Below are 25,635 nucleotides of genomic sequence, written 5' to 3' on the forward strand. Positions count from 1 at the left end.
CACCAGCCTTTGGAGGAATTGCTTAGGACTCAAATTCATGGTATGTGATATTTTGCATGTTTGCTTAGATTCACTTCATTTAGATCCACAATCTGTCCCTTTCAAATGATCAAATATGTTTGGTCATTTATAAGTTATTCTTATATGTTCAAATGAGCAAAAACTTAGGCTATCTGAAATCAGAAAATTTTAGAGCTGGTTAGTACACTGTAGGTCATCCAGTACAATTCTCTAATTTTTATGGCGGGAGAAGCTCAGGCTCAGAGAATGGAAAGACATGCCTAAGGCCATACAAATAACTAGTCCAGACAAATAACTAGTAAGAGAGCTGGCTTTCAAACAAAGCACTAGTAACTTCTTAGTCCAGTGTACTTTTCACTATAACAATTGGGCATACCACTATTAAAATTATTATTTTTTGGAGAGGGTGAGGGGAAGAAAGAAAGAAAAAGAAACTATAACTGTAAAAATATACCGTATTACTATGCATTACCTCTGGCCAAATGTTATAAGCCTAGGTTAAACATTTTCCTACTCCCCTCTCTTGACTTCCCAGAGAAGGCAACTGTGAGACACACTTGTTTCAATATTTTTAGATTGCATTGCACCCTTTGCAGAAGCTCTTGCAACCCTGCTCATAATCTGTAACTGCATCCCTACCAAAAGAAACACAGAATTCAGTTAGCTGACCCAAAGCCTGTTCACTCACCACTGAAAAAAATAAAGTAGGGATGGAAGCAGACACTTTGTTTACGTGAGCTGAAAAGAAATCTAGGTTGCTAATAAATCAGTGTTGTATATATCAGTAGATTAAGTAAGTTACATTTTAATAATTAGCTCTGAGAAGCTATAGCACTGCATAAATTACAAAAGTACATGAATGTTTATTATAATACTTTCAGGTTTCAGGCTGTGAGATCACATTAGAGAAAGTGTCATAATGAAGGCCTCCCGGTACTTCTAAAGGTAACTGTGACTGCAGTCTACGAGAGAATTGCCTTTCAAGGAATCTTATGTAATGGCATTTAATGGAATCCCCCTGCCCTGCGCCCCCCCACATACACACATTTTAACAATACTGTGCTTTAACATAATAAAGACTTCATCAAAATTTAGAAAGAAAGAGGACTTCACACTTATTGACTACCTACCATCCCAAACACTGTGCTATGCATTTTGCATATATTATTAATTATGAATTAATTCAATCCTCATAATTCTGGAAAATATTATCATCTAATTTTTACAAATGGAAAAATAAAACTCAAAGAAATTAAATGGCTTACCTAAGATCACATAGTTTATAACACAAAGACCTGAGACCTGAACTCAAGGGTGCCTGATTCTAAAGCCTCGGGACATTCTTATTCCATGGAGCCAACATCAAAAAAAATTTAGAGTAAAAGTTGCTCTTTAGCTTCCTAGGAACTTCCTTAGCAAATCAACTCACTCACTATTTGTCCCAGACTGTGCTGGGCTCAATTCATCCATCTTCCAACCATGTGTGTGTGTGTGTGTGTGTGTGCGCGCGCACGTGCGTGCATGCACGCGCTGAGTCCTGTCCGACTCCTTACGATCCCATGGACTGTAGCCTGCCAGGCTCCTCTGTCCATGGGATTTTCCAGGCAAGAATACTGGAGCAGGTTGCCATTTCCTACTCCTGGGAATCTTCCCAACCCAGGGATCAAACCAGTGTCTCTTGTGTGTCCTGCACTGGCAGGCGGAATCTTTACCACTGAGCCACCTGGGAAGTCCATCACCAAATAGACATCAGGTGCCTGCTATGTCCCAGGCATTATGCTAGGCAAGAGGACACACTCATAAGTGGAAAAAAAAAGGCCCTCAAGTCCTTTGGCATAGAGAAAAGTGTCACTAAATAAACAGATAAATGTAACAATACAACCGTGTTAAGAAATAGGATGGATTAAGTTAGTAACCCCAGGTTTGAAAAAAGTGGTACACTGCCGTTTAGTGAATCTCTGACTCAGAAGAGAGGATTAAGGAAGGTTTCTCTGTGGAAACGATTACTGAGAAGAAGAGATCTAAGAATAAGCAAAATTACTTAGGTGAAGGAGGTTGTTCTTAATTTAGGGAAGACTATGTACAAAGATCCTGTGATGAGGGAAAATCCTGCCTACCTACCAGAAGACATGAGATAGGAGCAGCCAGACTACACTGAGGCTTGTAGGCCAAATAAAGAATCTTGACTTTTGGTGTAAGAGCAGTGGGAGGCCACTGAACGGTTTTTAGAAGAGAGAGAATGTTACCAGATTTACATTTTCTAAAAGTTCAAGCTGAAATGGGGAGAATGAACTCAGAGGAGGAAAGAACAGATGCAGGCAAAAGACTGGTTAGAAGTTAAGACTACTTAACTTCAGTAGTTAAGACTACTGAAGTAGTCCTGGCAAGATATGATGATATGTTAATCCAGAAACATAAAAGTGGAAATAAAGAGAAGTAGATGGATTAGAGATTTATTTAGGAGTATAGAAATGACAGAACTTAGTAACAGTTTCAATATGTGAAGTGAGAGAAGAGAACATTTCAAAGATGACTCAGGACTCTGGCTTGCACAATTAGATGAACCCTGAATTTTCAAAGAAAATCAAATTTTGTGGGAGAAAGGGAGAAGAAGTGAAATCACAGGTTCAGTTGGGGGTATGTTAAGTTTGAGATGGTTTTACCATGTGTAAATGGTGGTGAACTCACAGGAGAAGCCTGGATTCAAGACATAAATTTCTGAGTCATGTGAAAATACACAGTGAGTTGTGGGTAAAGATGAAATAATCATCTGGGGAGAGAAAAGATCTGGGGAGAAAAGGATGGAGGCATGAGGAATTCCAGCATCTAGTGGAAGAGGATGAACCTGAAAAGGAGACTGAGAAAGAATAATTCACTAAGAAAGGGAGAAAACTAGGAGAATGCTGTCACAGAAGTCAAAGGGGGAAGAAGTAAGTCCTAAATAGTGCTGAATAATGCTGAGAGGTGAAGTAAAAGACTTTTTAAAGAGTCTGTTGAGCTTAATAACATGACAATTATTACTGCTCCCAGAGTTTCAGTGGTACAATTAGAGGGAATGACAGTGGTTTGAATATAAATCACATTAGAGGGCGGAGGAATGAGTGGTATATACCATGGTGGTTATGAAATAGTCACCTTCCTGAAGAAGACTTTAATTTGAGAAAGGAAAATTTATATAGAGACTACAAAAAACAGACATAATGCCACTAATTAGTTTTACTGATCCTTTAAATGCCATAGAAATCCAGAAAAGGCAGGCTCAGGGTGACTGGGTTAGCTAGGGAAGTCGTCACAGAGCAGGAAAACCTTAAGCAGAGTATTTTTAAGTGCAAAATTGAATGACTGAAAAGTGCTCTACTGAGGGAAATTATGAGAGGAATATACAGTGTGTGTGTGTGCTGGGGGAGAGAGGTGGAAGTGGGATAGGGTGGAGTGAAAAAAAAAAAAAAAAGCAAGAGATACAGACATATTCCTGTTTTTTGATGTAAACTCAACACCAAACAGACAACCTGCAACTGGATAATCCACTCCCTAGTCACTCTCCCTTTTTCTGCTGCCAACCTGTGGGCCTATTCATTTCTCATAACTGATTATACCAGAGGCTTGGTAGGGAGAAGGGAAAATAAGTGTCATAAATCAACTATGTTGCTTACTGCATTTGGATAATGCTGGTGAAAGGTAGGGATGTATAAAATCAGTGGCTAACGTGTAATTTTATATTTGTGACTTCTGAGGTAGTGTAATAAAGTAGAGAACACAGACTTCAGAGCCAGAGGAATCAGGTTTGAATAAGAACTCTATCACTTTCTATCCATGGAGCCTTAAGAAATGCAATTGGTCTTTTTGCACCTCACTTTTCTATATGTAAAACTGGAAAAACAACGAGTTTCTTGGCAAGGTTGTTTTGTGATTTATGACTTAAGAGATGACATGATAGTATTTGCTTCATACTAATTGGTGGCTCCTACTGTTTTAGGAATGCTGTAATATGAGCAAAGACAGGAAAGACATTCAAACAGATAACCTTGTATACCTAAGATGAGGTAATTTTATTTATTAGGGGGTCCTGATCTACATTTTCCTACTGGTATTTATCTAAAAACAAGTGAAAAGTACAAGACAGCAAAGTTTACATTTGGGACCTTTTCTGAGATAAACATATTTGTCTCATAGATTTTTACAATTAATGATATTAAATAACTATTCAATACATATTTAAAGACTAAAAAATATTCTTATTTTATGTTACTGCCAATTTTGTGAAGGAGAGAAGAGACAAAAAGGAAAGTACCAGAAATATAAAAGCCAACTGTAGTTGAGGGAAAAAGAACAGAGGACAAGAAGAGCTAAAGAAGACAGACAGACAGAGACAAGATAGGCAGAGAAGAGAGCCAGTCAGAAGAGGAACAACCAAGAGGAGAATGCACCCAGCCCTCTTCGACCCCTGCACAGCCCTCCCCTCACCACTTCTATTTGATAGTCAAAGTACTCTAAGCTGCCTGCTATGCCAAGCCAGCTCTTCTTTTGTCTGATAATGCCACTACCATCATCTCCCCCTACCGCATGTGGTCTCCTAATCAGTATTTAATTTGATAGAGACTGGGCATATTGCTATACACTGCTCTAGGGCTCTCAGTAATTTAAAAATACAAAACAAAATGCACCTACATTTGCATCTGTTTAACTGAGAAGGACACCCTATAACAGAAATGAGGGAGTGTGCTTACAGAACACTGGGATCTTCTTTGGAAACACATTTTTAGAGGTGCCTGTGAGGAACATTATCATTTTAAGAGATACAGAGTGAATGATATAATTTAAGAAAATATGCCAAAGGATAAATTAAATTAAATCAAGGGGAAAACCTCAGACTCTGGGATGACTAACCCCGATTTATTTAGTGTGTTTACTTACTGTGTGCTGAGGGCCATCTTCATTATCCCTCATGTAGAACGGCTTGAGTACTAACGGATAATTAATGACAAAGACTGGTATGTCGCCACAGTGCTTCACCAGGTATTTTTCATGTTCAGTGTGTAGATCAGCACCCCACTGTAATGAGAAAAAAGAAATTACCAAAGGAGAAGACAGAGCTGAAATATATAATGCGGGACCTAAAAATAGCCTGTATCAGTGCCAAAGGCTTCTTTTCCCTGAGGATCAGGGATGTGTGGAACCGTCTGCTGAAGTTACACAGATAGAGAAACTAGAGAGAGATGTGTGAACAGAACATTCAAAAGCCTGGAAAGATGAAAGCTGGAACTAGTAGATAAACACTGTGCTTTTCTGTGCCCCAATGAGGGAGCAGCATTTAGCAGACAAATAGGAAGACACAGTATGCTTTCCACAGTGCAGAAAAGCTGATTCAGAATCATAATTTTTATTAATATTGGCCAGAGCTGCTTCTACAGTTACTGTTCCTAAGTCTCAGGAAATTAAATGATGAGAGATAATATTCCTAATACTGAGTCTATCTTTGGCTAGCTGGCTTCTCCCAGTGAATTTTTTTTTTTTTATAGAAGAGTCAACTAATATATCAGGTGCTCTTTGATGAATATTTAATAACACTGTTCATCTATTTATTCAGCAAACACTAATGTGCCTATTAAATCCCAAGTACCATCTAGGTACTGGAAACAGTGGTAAGGAAAACAAAACCCCTAACTTCATGAAGCTTCTAGGGTAGAAGACAAATATTAAATTAAAAAATTATACAAAGAAATCAATTGATTATAAATATAATAAGCACAGGACACTCATAACTTAAGAGAAAATCTAACCTAACATCTAACATCTAACTTAAGAGAACATCTAACTGGGAATAGAACTGGTATAAGCAGTAGTTTGAAGACAAAGGTATTATATTCTTAACATTATCTTATAGTCCCCTTTGTCTGGCAGTATCTTAATTACAGGAAAGAAGCACTGGCAGAGAAATGAGGAAACCTGCCTCTAACATTATGTGCATGGTCACTAGATCATGCTGTCTTTCCAGACCGATATCCTTGCCAATAAAATAAAGGAGTTCTGGGAAAAAGCAAAAACATAAAACTCAAGTGTTCTTCAAAGTGGGTCACAAATTAGAAGCCTCCATAAAGTTCAAAGGAAAAAGAAACCTGTTTAATGTGTTGCCTAAACTTATTTGATCACATAACCTCTTTTGTCTGTCAGCTGAAACATCATTCAGAAAATACTTTGAGAAACACTGAACTAGTTGATTGCTACACTGATATTCTATTCTATATTCTATGATATTTCTAAGGAATTTCATCTTTAAACTTGGGAAACTTCTTTATAACTCCTTTTGTCACTGCTAATCCAAATGATATGATTCTACTTCAAAACAATTTTTCAGTCTATATATGTCAACAAGGTTGGGCAAACATCAAAAAAACCCAATGAAATACTGCATATTGCTAATAAGAGAAATAAGGTTATTTTAAAGGATTCTTAATGAAATCAGATAAATATGAGAAAGAAATTTTCATATATATATCCTACCTCTGGAGTGAAGGTGAAGTTCTGGGATGCCTGCTTTAAGATCTCCACTGCCTCAGTGTAAGAAATGCTGGAGAGAAAAAGGGTAAAATCAGAAAAAGGTCTATACAACGGGCTGTTGTTAATTAGTGCATCTGAAAACTGTAAAAGGCTTATTTTCACACTGTTTTTTCAGATCACACATGAGTATCAAATGATTGCTGGGTTATCAGCAATGATTATAAAAAATGATTATTGATAATCAGGAATTATGGCTGATTTAATCTTATGAGAGTCTGAGCAGTGTGAAGAGAAATGGCCATTCAATAATCACACTTGTAGTGTACACAAAGAAGCTAGTCACTCAAGAAAGTAAAGATTTTCTCTGAATTCATGTTATGCTAATGCATGAAAAGGTGTTAAATACTGAGACTGAAAGAGGAAAACTCTTTCCTGAGAGCTATCACTCATTCACCCAACATATACTGAGCATTTACCATGTTCTAGGCATCATTCCCGGCACTGGAGATCCAGTAAATAAACACAAAGACCCTGCTTTTATGGAGAGAGTGTGTGTGTGTGTGTGTGTGTGTGTGTGTAGAAAGATAAATAAACCAGAATAATAAAATGTCAGGGAGCTACTGGTGCTATGAAATAAACAAAGCAAGACAAAAAGAGGGTGTGTATGTATGTATAGAAAGATAATAAACAAAAATAATATAATTCCAGGGAGCTACTGGTGCTATGAAGATAAACAAAGCAAGGTAAAAAGGGGGTGTTTGGTGTACTATTTTAGATAAGATGGTCAAGAAAGGCCTTGCTGACTTGGTGACATTTGAACAGAATCCTGAATGAAGTAAGGAAATGAGCCATATAAATACCTAAGGAAAGTATTCCAGGCAAAGCGAACAGTGAGTACAAAAACCTGCAGTGAGGAACAGTTTGGCTTATTCAAGGAACAAAACAAAACAAAAAAGCCAATGTGACTACAGCATATTGAATAAGGGGAAGAATGCCAGGAATTAGATGGGAAAGGTAATGAGAGGTCAAATCCTATGAACTATTTCAGACCATGGTAAGGGATTCATAATATATTCTAGTATTGGAAGATTGTTCAGGAAAAATACCACTGGTTACCTCAGTAAGAAAGCACCATGCCTAAAGCAAGCCAAACTAAAAATTTAACAATTTGAATAGGTGATATATGCATATAGTTAAAAAAATCAAGATGAATAAAACAGTATACATCTTCATTCCACCCCTTTCACATAGCCACTTAGTTCCTCTCCTCATAAACAATCATTGTTACTGGTTTCCTGTGTACTCTTCCAGAGGGCTTAATGCATCTCTAAGCAAATACTAATACTCAATCTCCCCTTTTTATAGATGGCAGCTGCAGCGTAATGCTATAGCATGTGCATCATACACACTCTTTTAAATCGTTTCTTGCTCAATATATCTTGCAGATATTTACACATTAGTATATGAAGAACTTCCCTGGTGGCTCAGACAGTAAAGTGTCTGTCTACAATGCGGGAGACCCATGTGCAATCCCTGGGTTGCGAAGATCCCCTGGAGAAGGAAATGGCAATCCACTCCAGTACTACTGCCTGGAAAATCTCATGGACAGAGAAGCCTGGTAGGCTACAGTCCATGGGGTTGCGAAGAGTCGGACACGACTGAGCGACTCACTTTTACTTTCACCATATGAAGAACTTGACCTTTTGAACTATTACATAACATTCCACTATGTGGATATATCCTAATCAGTCAAACCAGTCACCTACCAATGGGTATTTCAGCTGGTTCCAATCTTTTGTTACGGCAAATCATGACCACATATATCTAATTTATGCTTCCCAGACAGCTCAGTTGGTAAAGAATCCATTTGCAATGCAGGAGACCCTGGTTTGATTCCTGGGTTGGGCAGATGCCCTAGAGAAGGGATAGGCTACCCACTCCAGTATTTTCAGCTGGTAAAGAATCAATCTGCAATGTGGGAGACCTGGGTTCAATCCCTGGGTTGCAAAGATCCCCTGGAGAAGGGAGAGGCTGCCCACTCCAGTATTCTGGCCCGGAGAATTCCAAGGACTATATAGTCCATGGGATCACAAAAGAGTTGGACACGACTGAGCGACTTTCACTTCACTTCACATGCTCACACAAATTTTGAACATGGGAAAAACAGAATTGTTGGCTTCTAGAGTACTTGCATCTTGGAGTTTTTATAGTTTTGAAAGACACTGCCAAAGATATCATCCATTCCCCCTTTATAGGGTTACACCAATTTATGCCCACTAGTAGTATATGAAGGTGTTCTCTATTTCCTCTCCAACAGTATTTTGCATGATTAAAAACAAAAATCTACAAGCTTTCTGAAGACCTTTGAGCTAAAAAAATATCTTACCCAACCCAAACTTATTCTCTGAAGCAAAAACAAAGTTCAAATTTATAATAACTAACTGGAAAGAGCTGTGTCATAAAGTACAAATAGACTTCCCGAAGCTATGTTTTGAGTGATAGGTTTTTTAAGATGGAAATTCTATTCAAAAGAAAATCTAGTATTAAATAACACATAATTTCTAAGTTAGAATGGTGCTGGTGTTGATAGTAGTAATGCTTTTTAAATGAGCATTTTATAGGAGGGAAATTGAAGTGTAGAGAGGTTCAGTAATTTGCCAAAAATCACTCATGTAAGTAAGAAGTAAAGCTTGATGTGCTGACTCCAGAGTCTAAGCTTTTAACTCCTGAGATAACGCCTAAACCACTTGCAGTTTCATATGTTCTATCGAAATGAAACATAAGGGGCCCTGGGTTCTCCCTCTGACTCTACCACTTACTAGCTATGTAAATCACTTCATCTCAATGAAGGTTTTATAAAATGTCATCTTTATTTAAAAAAATCTAAAAATACAAATATTAAAAAATTAAGTATTTACACTTATAAAATAAGGACACAGGGCTATACTGTCTTAAGCTTTTTTCTACTTAGATATTCTACTGTTCTGTTCCATCAATTACTTGATATGATCTATTCATTATACTGAGAAATAAAAGAGCAGTCAAAAAGGGAAGCACTAGAATCTTGTACCATTGATATATTACAGGTACAATATCAAGAAAAAAAAGACTCTTCGTGTTTAAATAGCTCTCCTTATTCTAAATGTTCTATGATACTCTGCCTATACCTTAAGTTGAGGCAGAACTTTCAAGTTCAAGTTAGAGTTCTGACACTGGATATCCTTGATGGCCTTCAGCAATTCTCTCTACTTTTTCTTGGTTACGCACGCGTTCGTGCTTAGTTGTGTCTGACTCTGTGTGACCCCATGGACTACAGCCCTCCAGGCTCCTTGGTATGTACAGGGAATAATATTTCTTCTCCTTTCCAGAAACTATTTCCAAAGTGCTATGAACTCTGAGAATCATGAACTCTGAGAATATTCCCTCTGGTTGTTCCCCCTCTTTGTTTCTAGCTGCTGGGACCTCTCTTATATGCTAATGAAGCCAACAGTGCATTTCAGAGGAGTTCATAATATTTTAACTAACGTCTTTAGATGTCTTGTAGGAGGGTTTTCAAGTTATTGAGTTTTTGACATACTGCTTAAGCAGCATTTGGTCATTTCAACAAAATTACTCAAGTTATCACTTTTGTGATGAGAAAACTGAAGCTTAACTACTCAGAGTTGTTGTGAAGATAATGAACTTCAGTATATGTACAGTTTATCACTGTCTGATACATAGTAAATATTCAATAAATGGTGGATATTTTCCCTCCATCTAAGATCTTACTCATTAGATAGGAGCTGGATAACTTCTCTTAAGATCTGCCTGATTCTCTGTTTCCAGCACAGATTCCTCGAGATGCCCAATTTATTTCTTTCCTTATCTACTTAATTAAAAATTTTATCAATACACTTATGTCCAGAACTCTCCTGTACACTCCAGATCTGGACACTCAAACTGCCTACCTGACATCTACAAACGGACATCTGAATGGATCTCAATCATAATGTGACACCTCACGGGAATGAGCCTGTTACCACCCCATCTCTCTCTGCAACCTGGCTGCTACTCCTTCCTCTGTCTCCATTTCCATAGCTATGTAAGTCAAAGGCTTTCAAGTCACTCTCTTTCTCTCTCACTCTCAGCAACTCCTGTTTGCTCTATCTTTAAAACCTATCCTGACTAGGACCATTTCTCTCCCCCTCCACTGTCACCATCCTGGTCTGTTGATGGCTTTATGTGTCAAGTTGGCTGGGCTGCAGTATCCAGATATTTGGTCAAATATTCAGGATATTTCTGAGAAGGTGTTTTTGGGATGAAGTTAACATTTAAATCAGTGGATCCTGACTAAAGAAGATACCCTCTCTAATAACATCTAGTTTGAAGGCCTTACTAGAGCAAAGAATGGCCTCCTCCAAGAAGGAAGGAATCTGCCAGCAGGCTGCTTTTGACTTGCTCTTCGCTGAGTCTCCAGCCTTCAGATTTTGAATTTGCCTAGTCTCTACAAATACGTGAACCAATTCCTTAAGATGTTCTTCTCCCACTTACCCATATAGCTGGTGCTCTTACTTTACTTTCTCGAGACCTTTACTCAAAAATCATCTCAGTGGGATCCTCCCCACCATGCTATCTACTATTTCTATCTCCTCATTCTTCCTATGTCATATCTTCTATCTCTTTTTTGGTTTCTCCCCCCTAAGTATTACTCATTTTCACAGATTATATGTTTCACATTTTTATCTTGTTTCTTGGCTATTATTATCTCCACCAGGAATGTAAGCTCAGTGAAGGCATGGAGTTTTATCTACTTTGTTCATTGCTTTAAAAGCAGTTTTTAGATGCTAGAACAATGCCTGGCATATAGTAAATATTCAATATACATTTAAGTAAAGAAAAAGTCTCCAAAGCCTTCACTTTTACTTCACTGTCCTTTGCTTCTCTACCACAGGGCTCTTGACTCTTCCCTCATTTGCTATTCCCACATTTGCTGCCTTGTTATTGGTTCAGGGTCAACAATTCATCACTTTTAACCTGTAGTCTGCAGGTCTAGGTTGCTACCTGATTCTCAGCTTGGTCCAGTGTGCCAAGTTTTTCTTATTTCCCTCCTCAAGGATAGGTTGGATTCTTTATTTTCTTAGAACAGAAACCTGCTAAGTTTAAGATGGCAAGAGAAAAATGATACTAACTACTTTGAGAGACAATCTTTTATTCTTCAGAGTATCAACCTTGCTTCCTTGATACACTGTAAATACCCTGAATACAAAGTTTTTAAAAATTTGTTTTAATTGGAGGATAATTACTTTATAATATCACGATGGTTTTTGCCAAACATCAACACGAATCGGCCATAAGTATCCGTGTGTCCCCCCCAATCCTGAATCCCCTTCCCTATCCTATCCCTCTAGGTTGTCCAGAGCACCAGCTTTGGGTGCCTGGCTTCATGCACCAAACTCACACTGGTCATCTAATTTACATACGGTAATGCTGAATACTAAGTTTTATGTAAATTGTTTGTATTAGATATAAGAAGTTATTTGCTGTTTTTCCCATATCAAGTATGTGTTTAATAATAAACTGTGAAAAGAACAGCCTATCTGATTAATATGACTGGTTGACTAAACAACCAGTCCAATATCAAATGCTATATAATGGGATTACAGTGAAAATGAAGCAATAATGTATGTGCAGTATTTACAATATGGATTTTTAGGTTTTAAAAAATTGGCTTAAAAACAGTTCAGAATATATTTTCAGATTTTAGGCAGCAAAAGCAAAGAAAAAGAAAGAAGATTGAAATAGAGAAAAACGGAGAGGCAAACATTACATGTATCTTAAAAGCATAGTTTTTAATCAAGCTAGATTTTGATTACTAAAGCATTAGTCTGAATTGCAGTAATACGGCTAATAATTACCATGTTCATTTATCTTGCTAAGATTTATTCATTTATTTATTAATTCAACATTGATTGTCAACTATGAACCAGACACAAGAACTATAACTATCATTAAAATACAAGTGTCCCTTGAGTCTAGGGAGTATGATAAGCAGATAAACAAACAAAAAATTTAATACATAATAAATTATGATAAATATGATGATAAATTATGAATAAAGTTCAGAGAAAGTATAATATCTACTTACATTAGAAAGTTGTTTTTTAGCATATGTTCTAATCTGTCCTTCGTAAAAAAACAGAAAAAAGAAAATTTAGTAAATGCAATTAGAGTCATTGCATGTAATTAACATAGTCAGAGGGCTTTATCCACAAAACTAATTACCTTTTGGCCAGGAGCTAAGAATTTGTGACAGAGTTCAACATCTTTAGGACAATTTGAGAGAACTGTCATTGCTGTAGTCTTGAAGAGGCTCTCCATAACCTAAGAGAAATGATACAGAATTGTCTGACATGTTAAGTTTCATGAAAAAACCAGTTTAGGGCTCTGCAGGGACTATTCTCCAGGTTTTAGCAACTCCAAAGCCAACTCATGCGAAGAGTTGACTCATTGGAAAGGACTCTGATGCTGGGAGGGATTGGGGGCAGGAGGAGAAGGGGACGAGAGAGGATATGATGGCTGGATGGCATCACTGACTCGATGGACGTGAGTCTGAGTGAACTCCGGGAGTTGGTGATGGACAGGGAGGCCTGGAGTGCTGCGATTCATGGGGTCGCAAAGAGTCGGACACGACTGAGCAACTGAACTGAACTGAACTGAAAGCCATTAGGCCTCTTACTTTCTGAATATACTGCAGCAAGCTAATTCAGTTTCTAGACTGATTAAAAGAAACATCACAACTTCTTCTCAGAGTAGGAGGGGAAAAAAGAAAGAAAGAAAGAAAATGTCTGAAGTTTTTGTTAACAGTTTCAAAAGTAGTAATGAAGTGAGCTGTCAAATGAACAACTAAAACAAATTGATGCCTCAATTTCAGTCTACTTGCTTGCAGAATCAGAGCAATAACAGTACCTGTTTTACAGGACTGCTGTGAGAATTAAATGAGATAATACATGCAGAAGACTTAGCTCAGTGCCCAGTTCAGAGGAGCACACAACCAGCATCAGTTGTTGTGAAGAGTGGAACATTCTGAAAAGTGCTTCATTGAGTCACTGATAAATGAAAGTAAACTTTAAGATTATAGAAGCAATGAGATCTAGCTTCATCCAAATACATACATTTTTGCTTTGCTAAGGTATAAAGTAAAAATAATACAGATCAATATGACACAAATCAGTATATAAGATTTCATTCTACCAGGGGTGTCTGTAAGTCTCTCAGGGGAAAAATTTGTTCTTAGAAGAAAAAAGTGACTGGAATGGAAAATATTTCTAAAATATTTTTAATCCAAACTAAAATTCTTCTTTTGAAGTCAATGAGATCATACTGTGGTTTCCAAATGTGTCCCCATAAAGAAATACATATTAAGTCCAGGTTGCCTCACCAGACAGTTGTCTCCCTTTCCTCTGTGAATCACCAGACACTCTATCAATGTTGCAAATACAGTGGGGCTATATAAGTGTCTGAGTAATTTAATCAATCAGCTACAGGAAAGAATTTAATTATCAAATAACAACTAGTTAGATTTATGTACGTATATAAAATATTTGGGGCTTCCCTGGTGGCTCAGTTGGTAAAGAATTCACCTGCAATGTGGGAGACCTGGGTTTGGTCCCTAGGTTGGGAAGATCCCCTGGAGGAGGGCATAGCAACCTATTCCAGTAATCTTTCCTGGAGAATCCCCATGAACAGAGGAGTCTGGCTGGCTACAGTCCATGGGGTTGCAAAGAGTCAAACATGACTGAGCAACTAAACAATACACATAAAATATTTTATACTTCTCTTTATATTATTTTATATTATACATGTATTTTATAGAAAAGTAAGGAATAACTTGATGAAAGAAGAGCAAACGGAGGCTAAAGATGTTTTACTTTGAGGCTATATCATCTTCAATCCAGCAGAGAGATAAAGAACTTACTAAGTAACTAAATGATTTATGAAGGGTTATATCTCTCAATCACTGAAAAAAGCCAATGTATTTTGGGAGGAAAAAACATATAAATTGGAGAGTATGCTTACACTATTGAGAGACAAAATACACCTATTTGCAAGATAAAGACTTTGCCACTAGGCTGGTAAAACAGTATCTTTGATGAGCAGTATATTTCCCTTTGAAGAAGAAAACACTGGCTCTTCTAACATTGACTTTCAGACTATGTTTTATGAATATATTAAAGAAAACAAGAACTTAACTGAAGAGTTAACATAATCCTCAGAGGTTTTAAAAACTATATTATTCAATAGCACTGAAATATCAATAGTACTATTTAAGTGTTTATACTTCATAAGAGGAAAATATCCCTTGTTACAATACTGATTTAAGAGACTGCTCTTCATCAAGATAATAATTTCCACAGAATTCAATTTATCAAAGGGAGAAAATTAAAAGAAGCAGAAGATTACTTTGGGAAGAACATATTTTTTTTTCTTTTATCTTTTGGAAAAGGTTTATATTTCAATTAATCAAACTATTCAACAGTGTATATGCCCGGAGTATCAGTCAGTAAAGTAGCAAATAATTAAGAATCAGTTACAGAATACATAATTATAGAGCAAAGATTATAATGTTTAATTAATTCTAACATAACCATGTCTATTGTCTTTATGAACTTTCCCTCTGGTTTTATGTTGGGGCAGTGAAGAAGCAGGAGGTAAAAGGTGTGCTTCCATTCTCTACAATACTGTCATCGCTTGAGCCAAAGAATAATAAAGAACTGGGTGGTGAGCTAAAACTAAAAGGTGATTAAGGAATTTTACTGACTCCATGAGGCTCATATTCTGAATCCCTAAATCTGGAAAGGTGTTACTCAACAGTGTTACTATTAACATTTTTGGCCAGACAATTGTTTGTTAGGGGGGAAGAGGCTGTGCACTGTCGACGTTCAACAGCATCCTTAGCCTTTACCCACAAGATGCCAGTAGCAACCAGTCTTCCCTATTCCTCCACCCACTCCCTGGTGTCTCTGGGGAACACTGCTCTAGAGAAATCAAGGAGAGACAGTAAAGGAGTATATGTAATATGTATATGTGGGGTGTGGCCAGAACACCCGCTCAGGACCAAGATCTTCATCTGCTGGGAATATTAACTGCTGATGTTTCATAGTTGGGTCCTTCTTCAGCAACTGCCCAGACCAAGAGTGCTATCTTACCCACCCAAAGTTACAACTTGTCCCAGGTTATCTTGTGTCCAATGACTGGCTAACATCGGGAGGCACTTGCTTTCCCATGGGACAACCATGAAGGGCAATTCTAGCTTCCAAGGTCCTCACAGAATTGGCAAAGGCCTCTTTGTGTAAACACAAAGTGTTTGAGGCAAAGGCCTCAAAGTGTAAACACATCACACTTCAACTTTTCCTTCTGTTCAGTAGTGCTGTCTTCCTTTCCTTTCCAGATATTTCTCTAGAGAGCATTCCCCAGTACTATCTACACACAAATCTCTGCTTTAGAGTTTATTTACTAGGAAATCCAACTTAGGATAATAAAATTGTGACTCCACTCTGTTAAGAGGAAAAGGTAGTATTTCTGTTTTAAGTGGCATTGGGTCATTTACTGGGTGAGTAAGAGTAGAAATGCAGGTCAGGAAGCAACAGTTAGAGCTGGACATGGAACAATGGACTGGTTCCAAATTGGTAAAGGAGTACGTCAAGGCTGTATATTGTCACCCTGCTTATTTAACTTATATGCAGAGTACATCATGAGAAATGCTGGGCTGGAAGAAGCACAAGCTGGAATCAGATTGCCGGGAGAAATATCAATAACCTCAGATATGCAGATGACACCACCCTTATGGCAGAAAGTGAAGAGGAACTCAAAAGCCTCTTGATGAAAGTGAAAGTGGAGAGTGAAAAAGTTGGGTTAAAGCTCAACATTCAGAAAACAAAGATCATGGCACCTGGTCCCATCACTTCATGGGAAATAGATGGAGAAACAGTAGAAACAGTGTCAGACTTTATTCTTTGGGGCTCCAAAATCACTGCAGATGGTGACTGCAGCCATGAAATTAAAAGACGCTTACTCCTTGGAAGAAAAGTTATGACCAACCCAGATAGCATATTCAAAAGCAGAGACATTACTTTGCCAACAAAGGTTCGTCTAGTCAAGGCTATGGTTTTTCCAGTGGTCATGTATGGATGTGAGAGTTGGACTGTGAAGAAAGCTGAGCGCCGAAGAATTGATGCTTTTGAACTGTGGTATTGGAGAAGACTCTTGAGGATCCAAGGGACTCTGCAAGGAAATCCAACCAGTCCATTCTGAAGGAGATCAGCCCTGGGTGTTCTTTGGAAGGAATGATGCTAAAGCTGAAACTCCAGTATTTTGGCCACCTCATGCGAAGAGTTGACTCATTGGAAAAGACTCTGATGCTGGGAAGGATTGGGGGCAGAAGGAGAAAGGGACAACAGAGGATGAGATGGCTGGATGGCATCACTGACTCGATGGACGTGAGTCTGAGTGAACTCTGGGAGTTGGTGATGGACAGGGAGGACTGGTGTGCTGCAATTCATGGGGTCACAAAGAGTCGGACACGACTGAGCGACTGAACTGAACTGAACTGAAGAGGAGAAATGAATAGAAGAATTGATACAAATTTCTAAAATAAACATATTGTAATTAGAAAATCAAACTAAGATATTAACCAAAATGGTAATGGAGAGAGAATTCATAGTAACAGTTAACAAATTCTGGGTACTTACTAAGTATCAGGAACTATCCTAAGTGCCTTATAATATTATCTGCCTAATCCTATGCTGCGATTCATGGGGTTGCAAAGAGTCGGACACAACTGAGCGACTGATCTGATCTGATCTGATCTGAATCCTATGAACTACCCCATGAAGTAGGTATTATTATTCCCATTTTCTGGATGAAGAAATTGAGGCTCAGAGAAATTAAGTCCCATGTGTAAGGTCACACAGTCAGTAAGTGACGGAGCTAAGAATCAAATCCTGGCCCATCCAACTCCAGAGCTATGTTCTCTCTATTGATTATGGCCACAGCCTCCTGAAAAGTCTCCCATCCCTGTTTTTATCTCCTCCTAAATCATTCTTCATCATGCTGCTAGACAGATATTTCTAAACTGTAACTCTGACCATGGCCTTTCCTCACTAGGAACTCTCTCTCCTTATCTTTTGTATTAAGTTCAAATCCCTCAGCATGGCATTTAAATACAAACTCTATCATGATCTGACTCTTGACCATCTCTCCAGCTTCATTCCTGTTCCAGAGTTCTGGCAGCTCCTGTGGATGCTTTCTCATATTATAGCTATAGGCATGTTTCTCTAACTATAAAGATGCTTTGTTTATTTGCTTAGCAAATACCAAAAGCTACTATTTACTAAGCCTGCTTTATGCAGACCCCATACTTAGTGCTTTACACTATATACAGTCTCTCATTTGTTGTTGTTGTTTTACTTGGTGACTACTAAGTTGTGTGTGACTCTTTGCAACCCCATGGACTATAGCCCACCAGACTTCTCCTCCATGGGATTTTCCAGGCAAGAATACCGGAGTGGGTTGCCATTTCCTTCTCCAGGAGATCTTCCTGACCAAGGGATGGAACCCACATCTCCTTCATTGGCAGACAGATTCTTTACTACTGAGCCACCACTGAAGCCCACTCTTTCATTTACTTCTCACAATAAACTAATAAAATAGCTACTATTTTTCTCATTTTACAGGGCGGAAGCTAAAGATCACTATGGTTAGGTAACATAGCAAAGTTAATGGCAGCGTTTGGACATGAACTGAAATCGGTATGATTCCTGTAGTTTAAACTATTACACTAACAGCATTCAGTAGATGTTTATTAAATTAAGTAGTTCTCTATCTTCTTCATTCTGTGAACACCTGTAAGGCACAAATGTCCGAGGTAAAAATGTATACAGAAGCATTTTAATGTCACAGATGTCTGATATTTAGAAACTATTTTAAAACTTGAGTACCTACCTGCATGAGATCTTGAAGGCTCTCCAGAAAAGAAATCTCTGCTTCTACCATATAGAACTCTGCCAGGTGCCTCCGGCTCTGAGAATTCTCTGCTCGGAATGTTGGACCAAAGGTAAACACTTGAGTAAAAGCTCTGCAATTCAAGATTAACAGTATAAAAATAGGATTTATATGATTAATTCTAAGTTTTAAAAAATTCAGTGAATGCTTAAGGAAAAAAAAGTTTTGTGCCTCTGTCTCATCCACAAATCCATACATATTAGCTGTTATATTTCTTTAATGGGTGATAATAATAGTTTCATTAAAAATGTTACATTTATAGAAACCATTTTATCCCAAAGGAATTTGCAAATGTTTTACAAACCCTACAGCTTACTAAATATAGACTTATAACCACTTCTGGGTGCACTCCACTGCAGCTGCCTTAAACAGCAGACAAGTACATTTCACAGCAGTTGAGAACAAAGTCAAAGACAAATACCATAGCCCAAGAAGCCACACAGAGAATCTAGATAGCAACAGTTAAAATCAGAATTTCATGTGGATGAGGTGAGTCAAGCATTTTCTAAATATGTGAAAAAGGAATATCAGATATGCGTGGCAACTTGCCTTGTTAGGCTTACTCAAGTCCTTTACGCCCACTCAAGAGTTTTATTCAGTGTTGAATGACCCCTGACATTTGAGGGGTGGGGTGGATTTTGAAGAACTGTCTATTTTAACTGTGGTTTTCAAGAACCACTATAGCTCAACAACATACATGGAAAAAAATTATTTTTTTTATGTCCTGCAGAGAAGTGGTCATGATACCTTCATTCTGTAATATTTATAGTGCCCTTCATATATGAAAAAGGTTAACAACTGGGACTAGATCAAGCATGTATGAACAAATGAGTATTTCATGAGGCCATGTAATCTTTGAATTGTAAGGTTTGGCTGGAGCAAAACAAGAGATTTGGGGCTCCTTAGCTGTTATCCTGAACACTCTTCATTTGTCTGTCATCAGTCAGATAACATTAAGATCAGAAAATAGTACAGAAAACAAATGGGTTATAGATATCAGGGTTTTTGTTTTGTTCTTTAAGTAAAAATACTCTAGAAAATTAAACAGTAAAACAATAATACTGGAAATTATGAGATTTATTTTTTCTTTCAAAGGTCATTTCAGCTAAGGCCTAGTTGGTAAGAAGCTTAGGAATTTATGTTTTGGTTCTACAGTTACCTTCCCAAGACCACAATCATTTAACCTCTGTGAATCCTAGTTTCTCATGGAAAAACAAACAGTAAAAACTCAAAATTACTACAGTAACCTCTCCCAAGATTCAGATCCAGACTTCCCTACTAGAATGTTTCTGAAAACACTGACCCTACCTTGTCCAAAATGAAAACTGTTCCCCAAAACAAGAGAAAAATAAAATAGTGAACAATCCTGGTTTTCCTTTCACATTTTCCCCAGTTCTATTAATCTCAGTTAACCCACCTCATCACCCAAACCAGATCCCCATCTCCCTCACTGCTCACACATTTCCTGTCACATAATTTCAACTGTTCACACCTAGGAAAACTCTTGCAAATCTAGAGACTATCCCTTCCCCCTCCCCAAATGCTTGTTTATTTGCTTGGCTGTGCCGGGTCTCAGCTGTAGCACATGGGATCTTCAATCCGATCTTTGTTGTGGCATGCAGGGGCTTTTAGTTGCAGCATGTGGGATCTAGTTTCCTGACAAGGGATCGAACCCGGCCCCCCCAGCACTGGCAGCATGGAGTCCCAGCCACTAGACCACCAGGGTAGTCCCTCGAGACTCTTATTTCCACAGATGCCATCTTAGTGTCATCTCTTGTGTCTGGCTCCTGCCTTTCTTTCACCAGTCCCAAGTTTTCAAATTCAAATCTGACTATATATCAGCCCTAATTTAAAAACCTTCAACGGCTGCCCCCTGCTCAACGGTTAAAATTCAAACTCCTAACTTGGACCGGACCTTCCTTGCCAAAGCCTTTCCTCCAACACACTGAGGACACTCTCCTTACATGCCCTGCATGCCTTAAGGCCTTTTCACTGGCTATCTTCTGTCTGTAGTGCCCATCCCCTGTTCCTCCCTCTCTAATGGCAAATCTCCATCCTTCAAGAATTGACTTAAATGTCACTTTTTCTTACCATATGTCCCCAACTTTATTGTTTCCTCCTTTATATGACTAACATTTTGTTTATGTATTTATTATATAAAATGTATCACTTAGAAATATAATTATGCATTTTGTATCCTTTCCCCTCAAGAAACTGTGAAATATCCTAGAACAGGAATAATGTTTTATTCATTTTTGCATCTCCAGTGTCTATGATAAAACAGGTGCTCTAGTGGAATGAATGAGCAATGATGATGATGACAGGCCTCCTCAGCTGTGAACTGGAAAAGCACAACATTCTCACAAACAGTAACATTACAAATAATGCACAGGAAAATACTTAGATGTATTTTACCATGGCTGTCACACAATAACTAAAATGGATCAGAAAATGTAGGTCTGTCCCAACAATAAATTAAAAAATTACAGGGCCATGAGTTTCCAATATATGCCTATGCAATCTCTCGCAAGGCTGGCAACAGTATATCTAAATAAATAAAGTGACATTTTTTCTGACACTGTATCACAAGAAATTGCATATACAGATGTGCACTAATGACAAAGGATATTCTACTGAGATTTTCCAGGGCATAAAAAGAAACTCCATGGTACAGCAGAAATTTACTTTGAAGGCTCTAAGAAAGACTTCTAAGAGATGGACAGCTATCCTGAAATACAAGGAAGGCCAATGGGATTGCTGTTCAGAAGTGACACATTATATATCAAGGTACTAGATACAGAGAAAACAGTGATTTCTGAAAGTACCACAGATTCAAGTCACAAGGGCATCTACTTCTCACATGGACAGGGAACTCTAAGATGAGCAGTGTCAGTGATTTTTAACAATGGTTAACAATTTTCTCTCGCAATAAATATAGCGGTGCTTCCGAGGTGGCTCAGTGGTAAAGAATCCACGTGCCAATGCAGGAGACGCGGGTTCCATCCCTGGGTCAGGAAGATCCCCTGGAGAAGGAAATGGCAAACCACTCTAGTATTCTTGCCTGAAGAATCCCATGGACAGAAGAGATTCTTGTGCTACACGACTCTCGCAAAACAGTCAGACACAACTTAGCAACTAAACAACATAAAATATAGAAGAAGATCGGGGATTTTTATTTTGGTAAGGATCAGATTCTAATTGTGGTGCCCAAAAGTTAAGAATTTCTCTAATAGAGTAAGTAAAAATCAATGGTCATGGTGCTTCCTCTGAATTACCAGAAAGATAAAATGAGCTGGAATGCATGCTGAAAATTTCCCTAATTTTGCATCTAGTCTTTAAGCAGATAAATGTTTAAATAATTCAGTAAAGATCACCCTATGTAAGCATCCAGTGTTTTTTTAAAATTAATTTATTTTTTAACTGAAAGATAATTGGTTTACAGAATTTTGTTGTTTTCTGTCAAACGCATGGGAGTGACAGTGGTCACTGTTAGCAAGTGCTCCTTGTGGACCAACCATTAGTTGTGAGAACCGTATAGTTAACTCCTTTATCATTAACTAAATATATATATTGTTACTTCTATTTTCCAGGCAAAGAAACTGAAGTTCAGAGAGGTTAGGAAACTTCCCCCAAAGTCATCGAGTCATAGCCTAATAAGTGGTGGAGGCCAGATTCAAATCTAGATCTGACTCTTAATGATCATAGCCTTAATTATGATATTAAATTAATGATGCTCATAGCCAAACATGGACAAACCCAGGAAACAGGAGAAAAAAGTTTGTAATATGTGCCTGCCCCTGATCCCCTTTCTCAAAGATAGCTAGGGTGAGTGGTTTGGTTTATTGTGAATAGCTTATTTATGTGTTAAAATCTTAGCTCTCTAAAATAGGTTGCCCTCATGCAAATAATGAGAAGATAAATTTTAATCAGTATTTTGTAACTTTCAGCAGGTCATTCAGCCTTTCTGGTCTTCAAATTCTTACATGAGTGGGAGATAGGGGCAATTTGGCATTCTCGAGTATCTTTTACAATAATTTTGTTTCTAGGTCCCTGTGAAATTGCTACGTTTTAAATTTATGCTGATTTCCTTTTTTTTTCTCTACCTTCCACACACATGCAAGTGGTTTGCAGCAAGGCTTGGCCCAAGCAATAGTTAAAATAAGATCTGAGAACAAGGCCATTTCTAAAATAAGATACAAAACCAGGTGAAAGGCCAGTACTGCTGTGAGAAGAAACTAGCAGAAAAAACACTCAGCACTAAGAATCATTCTTGTGCCAAATTATGGAGAGAGGAAAGCTATATAAGGAAAGTCCATGAGCTTGGAGTTGATATTTAAGATAACAAAAGTACATTGAATACACATCAACTAAGATAGCTACAAAAACAGCTTTTTAAAAATAAAAAGTAAAGTTACCAAAAATAGATTCTACAAAGGTTATTTTCTCCCTTGTGTGGAATTTTATGAAGCCCTAAATTGGCAAGTGGATTATTATAAAACAGTCACTGATTGCTTGGCCATTTATTCCTCTGGCCCTAAAATTTAAGAGCTAATCTTTTCAAAGAAAAGAGGAATTTCTGTTGTTTTTAGCTGAGAAGAACTCATCTCTTAGCATAAAAGGGATCAGCAACTTTCCCTAAGGCCACCCACTTCAAACCTTCTATCACTTCTCAACTTCATTCAGGAAATGTTCATTGAACTCAAGTGAACTCAAAGACAGCTTTAAACAGGCTTTTAAAACAATCTTTCTCAAGTGGTATTACCATCATCCAGAAAACAATCAACTATTTTGCTACTGCTTTGTATCCATTGGGTTAGCAATTCTGTGACATATTTGTCATTCACTGCTTTTACATGCCTAACAGAGTGGACACCAGGCACCTCCTTTTCAGCTTCCCCTTTCCTCTATCTTGCAATAATACACTTGGTGGAAGGGTTTATAAAGAGATGGAGCTCTCACCACTTCATTAATTCTTATCAAGACATCCTAGCAAGGAGGCACTCTAAAATCTAAAAATGTCTTTATCATTATTGCTAAACATTTCTGCAAAATTAATTTTATTATGTCCTGTTGTAATTGTTTACTCATTAAGTTGTGTCTGACTCTTGGGACCCCATGGACTGTAACCTACCAGGCTCCTCTGCCCATGGGATTTACTAAGCAAGAATACTGGAGTGGGTTGCTATTTCCTTCTCTAGGGGATCTTTCCAACCCAAGTATCAAACACATATCTCCTGTATTGGTAGGCGGGTTCTCTACCACTGAACTACTAATATGTCCTAAGTATCTGATTTAGAACTGAATTTGAAGTCCAAGAAAATTTAATCTTAATTGTAGGATGAGAGTCAAAGTTTGATAGAGCCTGACAACAGACTTGCTAAAGGGAATGAAGAGTTGCCTCCTCTGATGAGCATGTGAACTGGGGGAGGGACATTCAGCAAAGGGAATACAAATCACACAGGTCCTGAGGTAGGAGACAGCCTGACATCTTTAAAGACAGAAGTAGGCCAGCAGCAAGATGAATGGTAAGAGATGAGGTCAAAGAGGTAGGAAGGGATCAGGATCAGAACACAGAGGGTGGTCCTTGTAAGCCACTGTAAGGAGAGTCTGGATTTTATTTACTACTCCTTGAAATATCTAACATTGTATTTTTCTGTTTTTCTGACCTCCATCTCTGCCTCCTTCTACATTCTACACTAGCTGTTCAACAAACACTGCTAACTCACTTCAGTTGTGTCTGACTCTGTGCGACCCGGTAGACAGCAGCCCACCAGGCTCCCCGGTCTCTGGGATTCTCCAGGCAAGAACACTGGAGTGGGTTGCCATTTCCTTCTCCAATGCATGAAAGAGAAAAGTGAAGGTGAAGTCGCTCAGTCGTGTCCGACTCTCAGCGACTCCATGGACCGCAGCCTTCCAGGCTCCTCTGTCCATGGGATTTTCCAGGCAAGAGTACTAGCACTCTTCAAACTTAGTCCGAGAACCTCTTCTTTTCCCCCTGTATACATTTTCCCTAAATGACCTCACCTCAGTCATTTAATTAATTTTCAATTAATTACTTGTTGGCACACACAATTCACCAATTTGTATCTCTGGCCCAGACTTCTCTAAGCTCTAGAAGCACACACTCAGCTCTACTCAATCTTTCACTTGTCTCAAATAGAACTCATGCCTTCCTGACCCCTCACACTGGCTTCAGTCTTCTTCCAAGTTTCTAGGTCTATCCTCCCATTAGATACACCATGTACTACTATTCACAGAGTCTTTCAAATTTTTTTAAAAATGACATATATGGATGTGACTATTTGCTTAATGTCCATCTTTTTCACTAGACTGTAAATTTCATGAGTGACCTTATCCATTTTTTGATTCATTACAATATAACCAGTTCTTAACCCAGTGCACAACACACAGCAGATAATCAAAACTTGTCAAATAACTCATTTTCTATAAAATACGCTGATGCCCATAGTCTGAATCTTTGAAACAGCACTGGGATGGGGGTGAGGACAGAGGAGCAAGAAGAGGAAGACATTAAATAGAATATCAATTACTAAGCAAAAAATTCTGCTATGCCCTGAAATAATTTTTCATAGAAGGCACTAGGAGATAAAAGAATCAGTTTTTTGAAAAGACTCCCCACATGTTAGTTTTCGTTCTATAGGTAACAAGTACACTTTTGAAAAGTACCGTATCAGAAGAACTTCTCTAATTAGCAAAGATTTTACTTTTTGAGAAACTAAAATATAACCACACGAAAAAAAATTTCCCTAAGTCTTTTTCTATGTAAATGGAGAAGCACTTGACGTTCTGGCTTTTGCCGGAGTGGATACCAACAAGTTAAAACAATTATTGTCATTTCATCATTCCTGCAATGATGGACTTTTCAGAGGATGGACTATATTTAGAAAATAGCATGTTTCTCCAGGATCAAATTTTGCTATTTTTTTTTTTTTTTGCCACTTAATTTTTTAAATTGAAGGATAATTGCTTTACAGAATTTTGTTGTTTTCTGTCAAATATCAATAAGAATCAGCCATAGGTACACCCATATCCCCTCCCTCCTGAACCTCCTTCCCT

The 25,635-nt window shown here is 37.9% G+C and overlaps 1 protein-coding gene across 5 annotated transcripts in view; it reads right to left on the reverse strand.

The window, feature by feature from the left end:
* Positions 1 to 25,635, reverse strand: part of NARS2 (asparaginyl-tRNA synthetase 2, mitochondrial) — a 137,883-nt gene that overhangs the window by 10,445 nt on the left and 101,803 nt on the right. For all 5 annotated transcript variants that reach the window (XM_027531499.1, XM_027531503.1, XM_027531504.1 and 2 more), the window contains exons 7-11: positions 18,499 to 18,631; positions 12,781 to 12,879; positions 12,644 to 12,681; positions 6,523 to 6,589; positions 4,936 to 5,073 (exon numbers count right to left, since the gene is read on the reverse strand). In XM_027531499.1, coding sequence (XP_027387300.1) covers positions 4,936 to 5,073; positions 6,523 to 6,589; positions 12,644 to 12,681; positions 12,781 to 12,879; positions 18,499 to 18,631 — 475 coding nt within the window. The remainder of the gene's footprint in view (positions 1 to 4,935; positions 5,074 to 6,522; positions 6,590 to 12,643; positions 12,682 to 12,780; positions 12,880 to 18,498; positions 18,632 to 25,635) is intronic.

This window comes from Bos indicus x Bos taurus, chromosome 29 (genome assembly GCF_003369695.1).
Source record: "Bos indicus x Bos taurus breed Angus x Brahman F1 hybrid chromosome 29, Bos_hybrid_MaternalHap_v2.0, whole genome shotgun sequence".
NCBI classification, from domain to species: domain Eukaryota; kingdom Metazoa; phylum Chordata; class Mammalia; order Artiodactyla; family Bovidae; genus Bos; species Bos indicus x Bos taurus.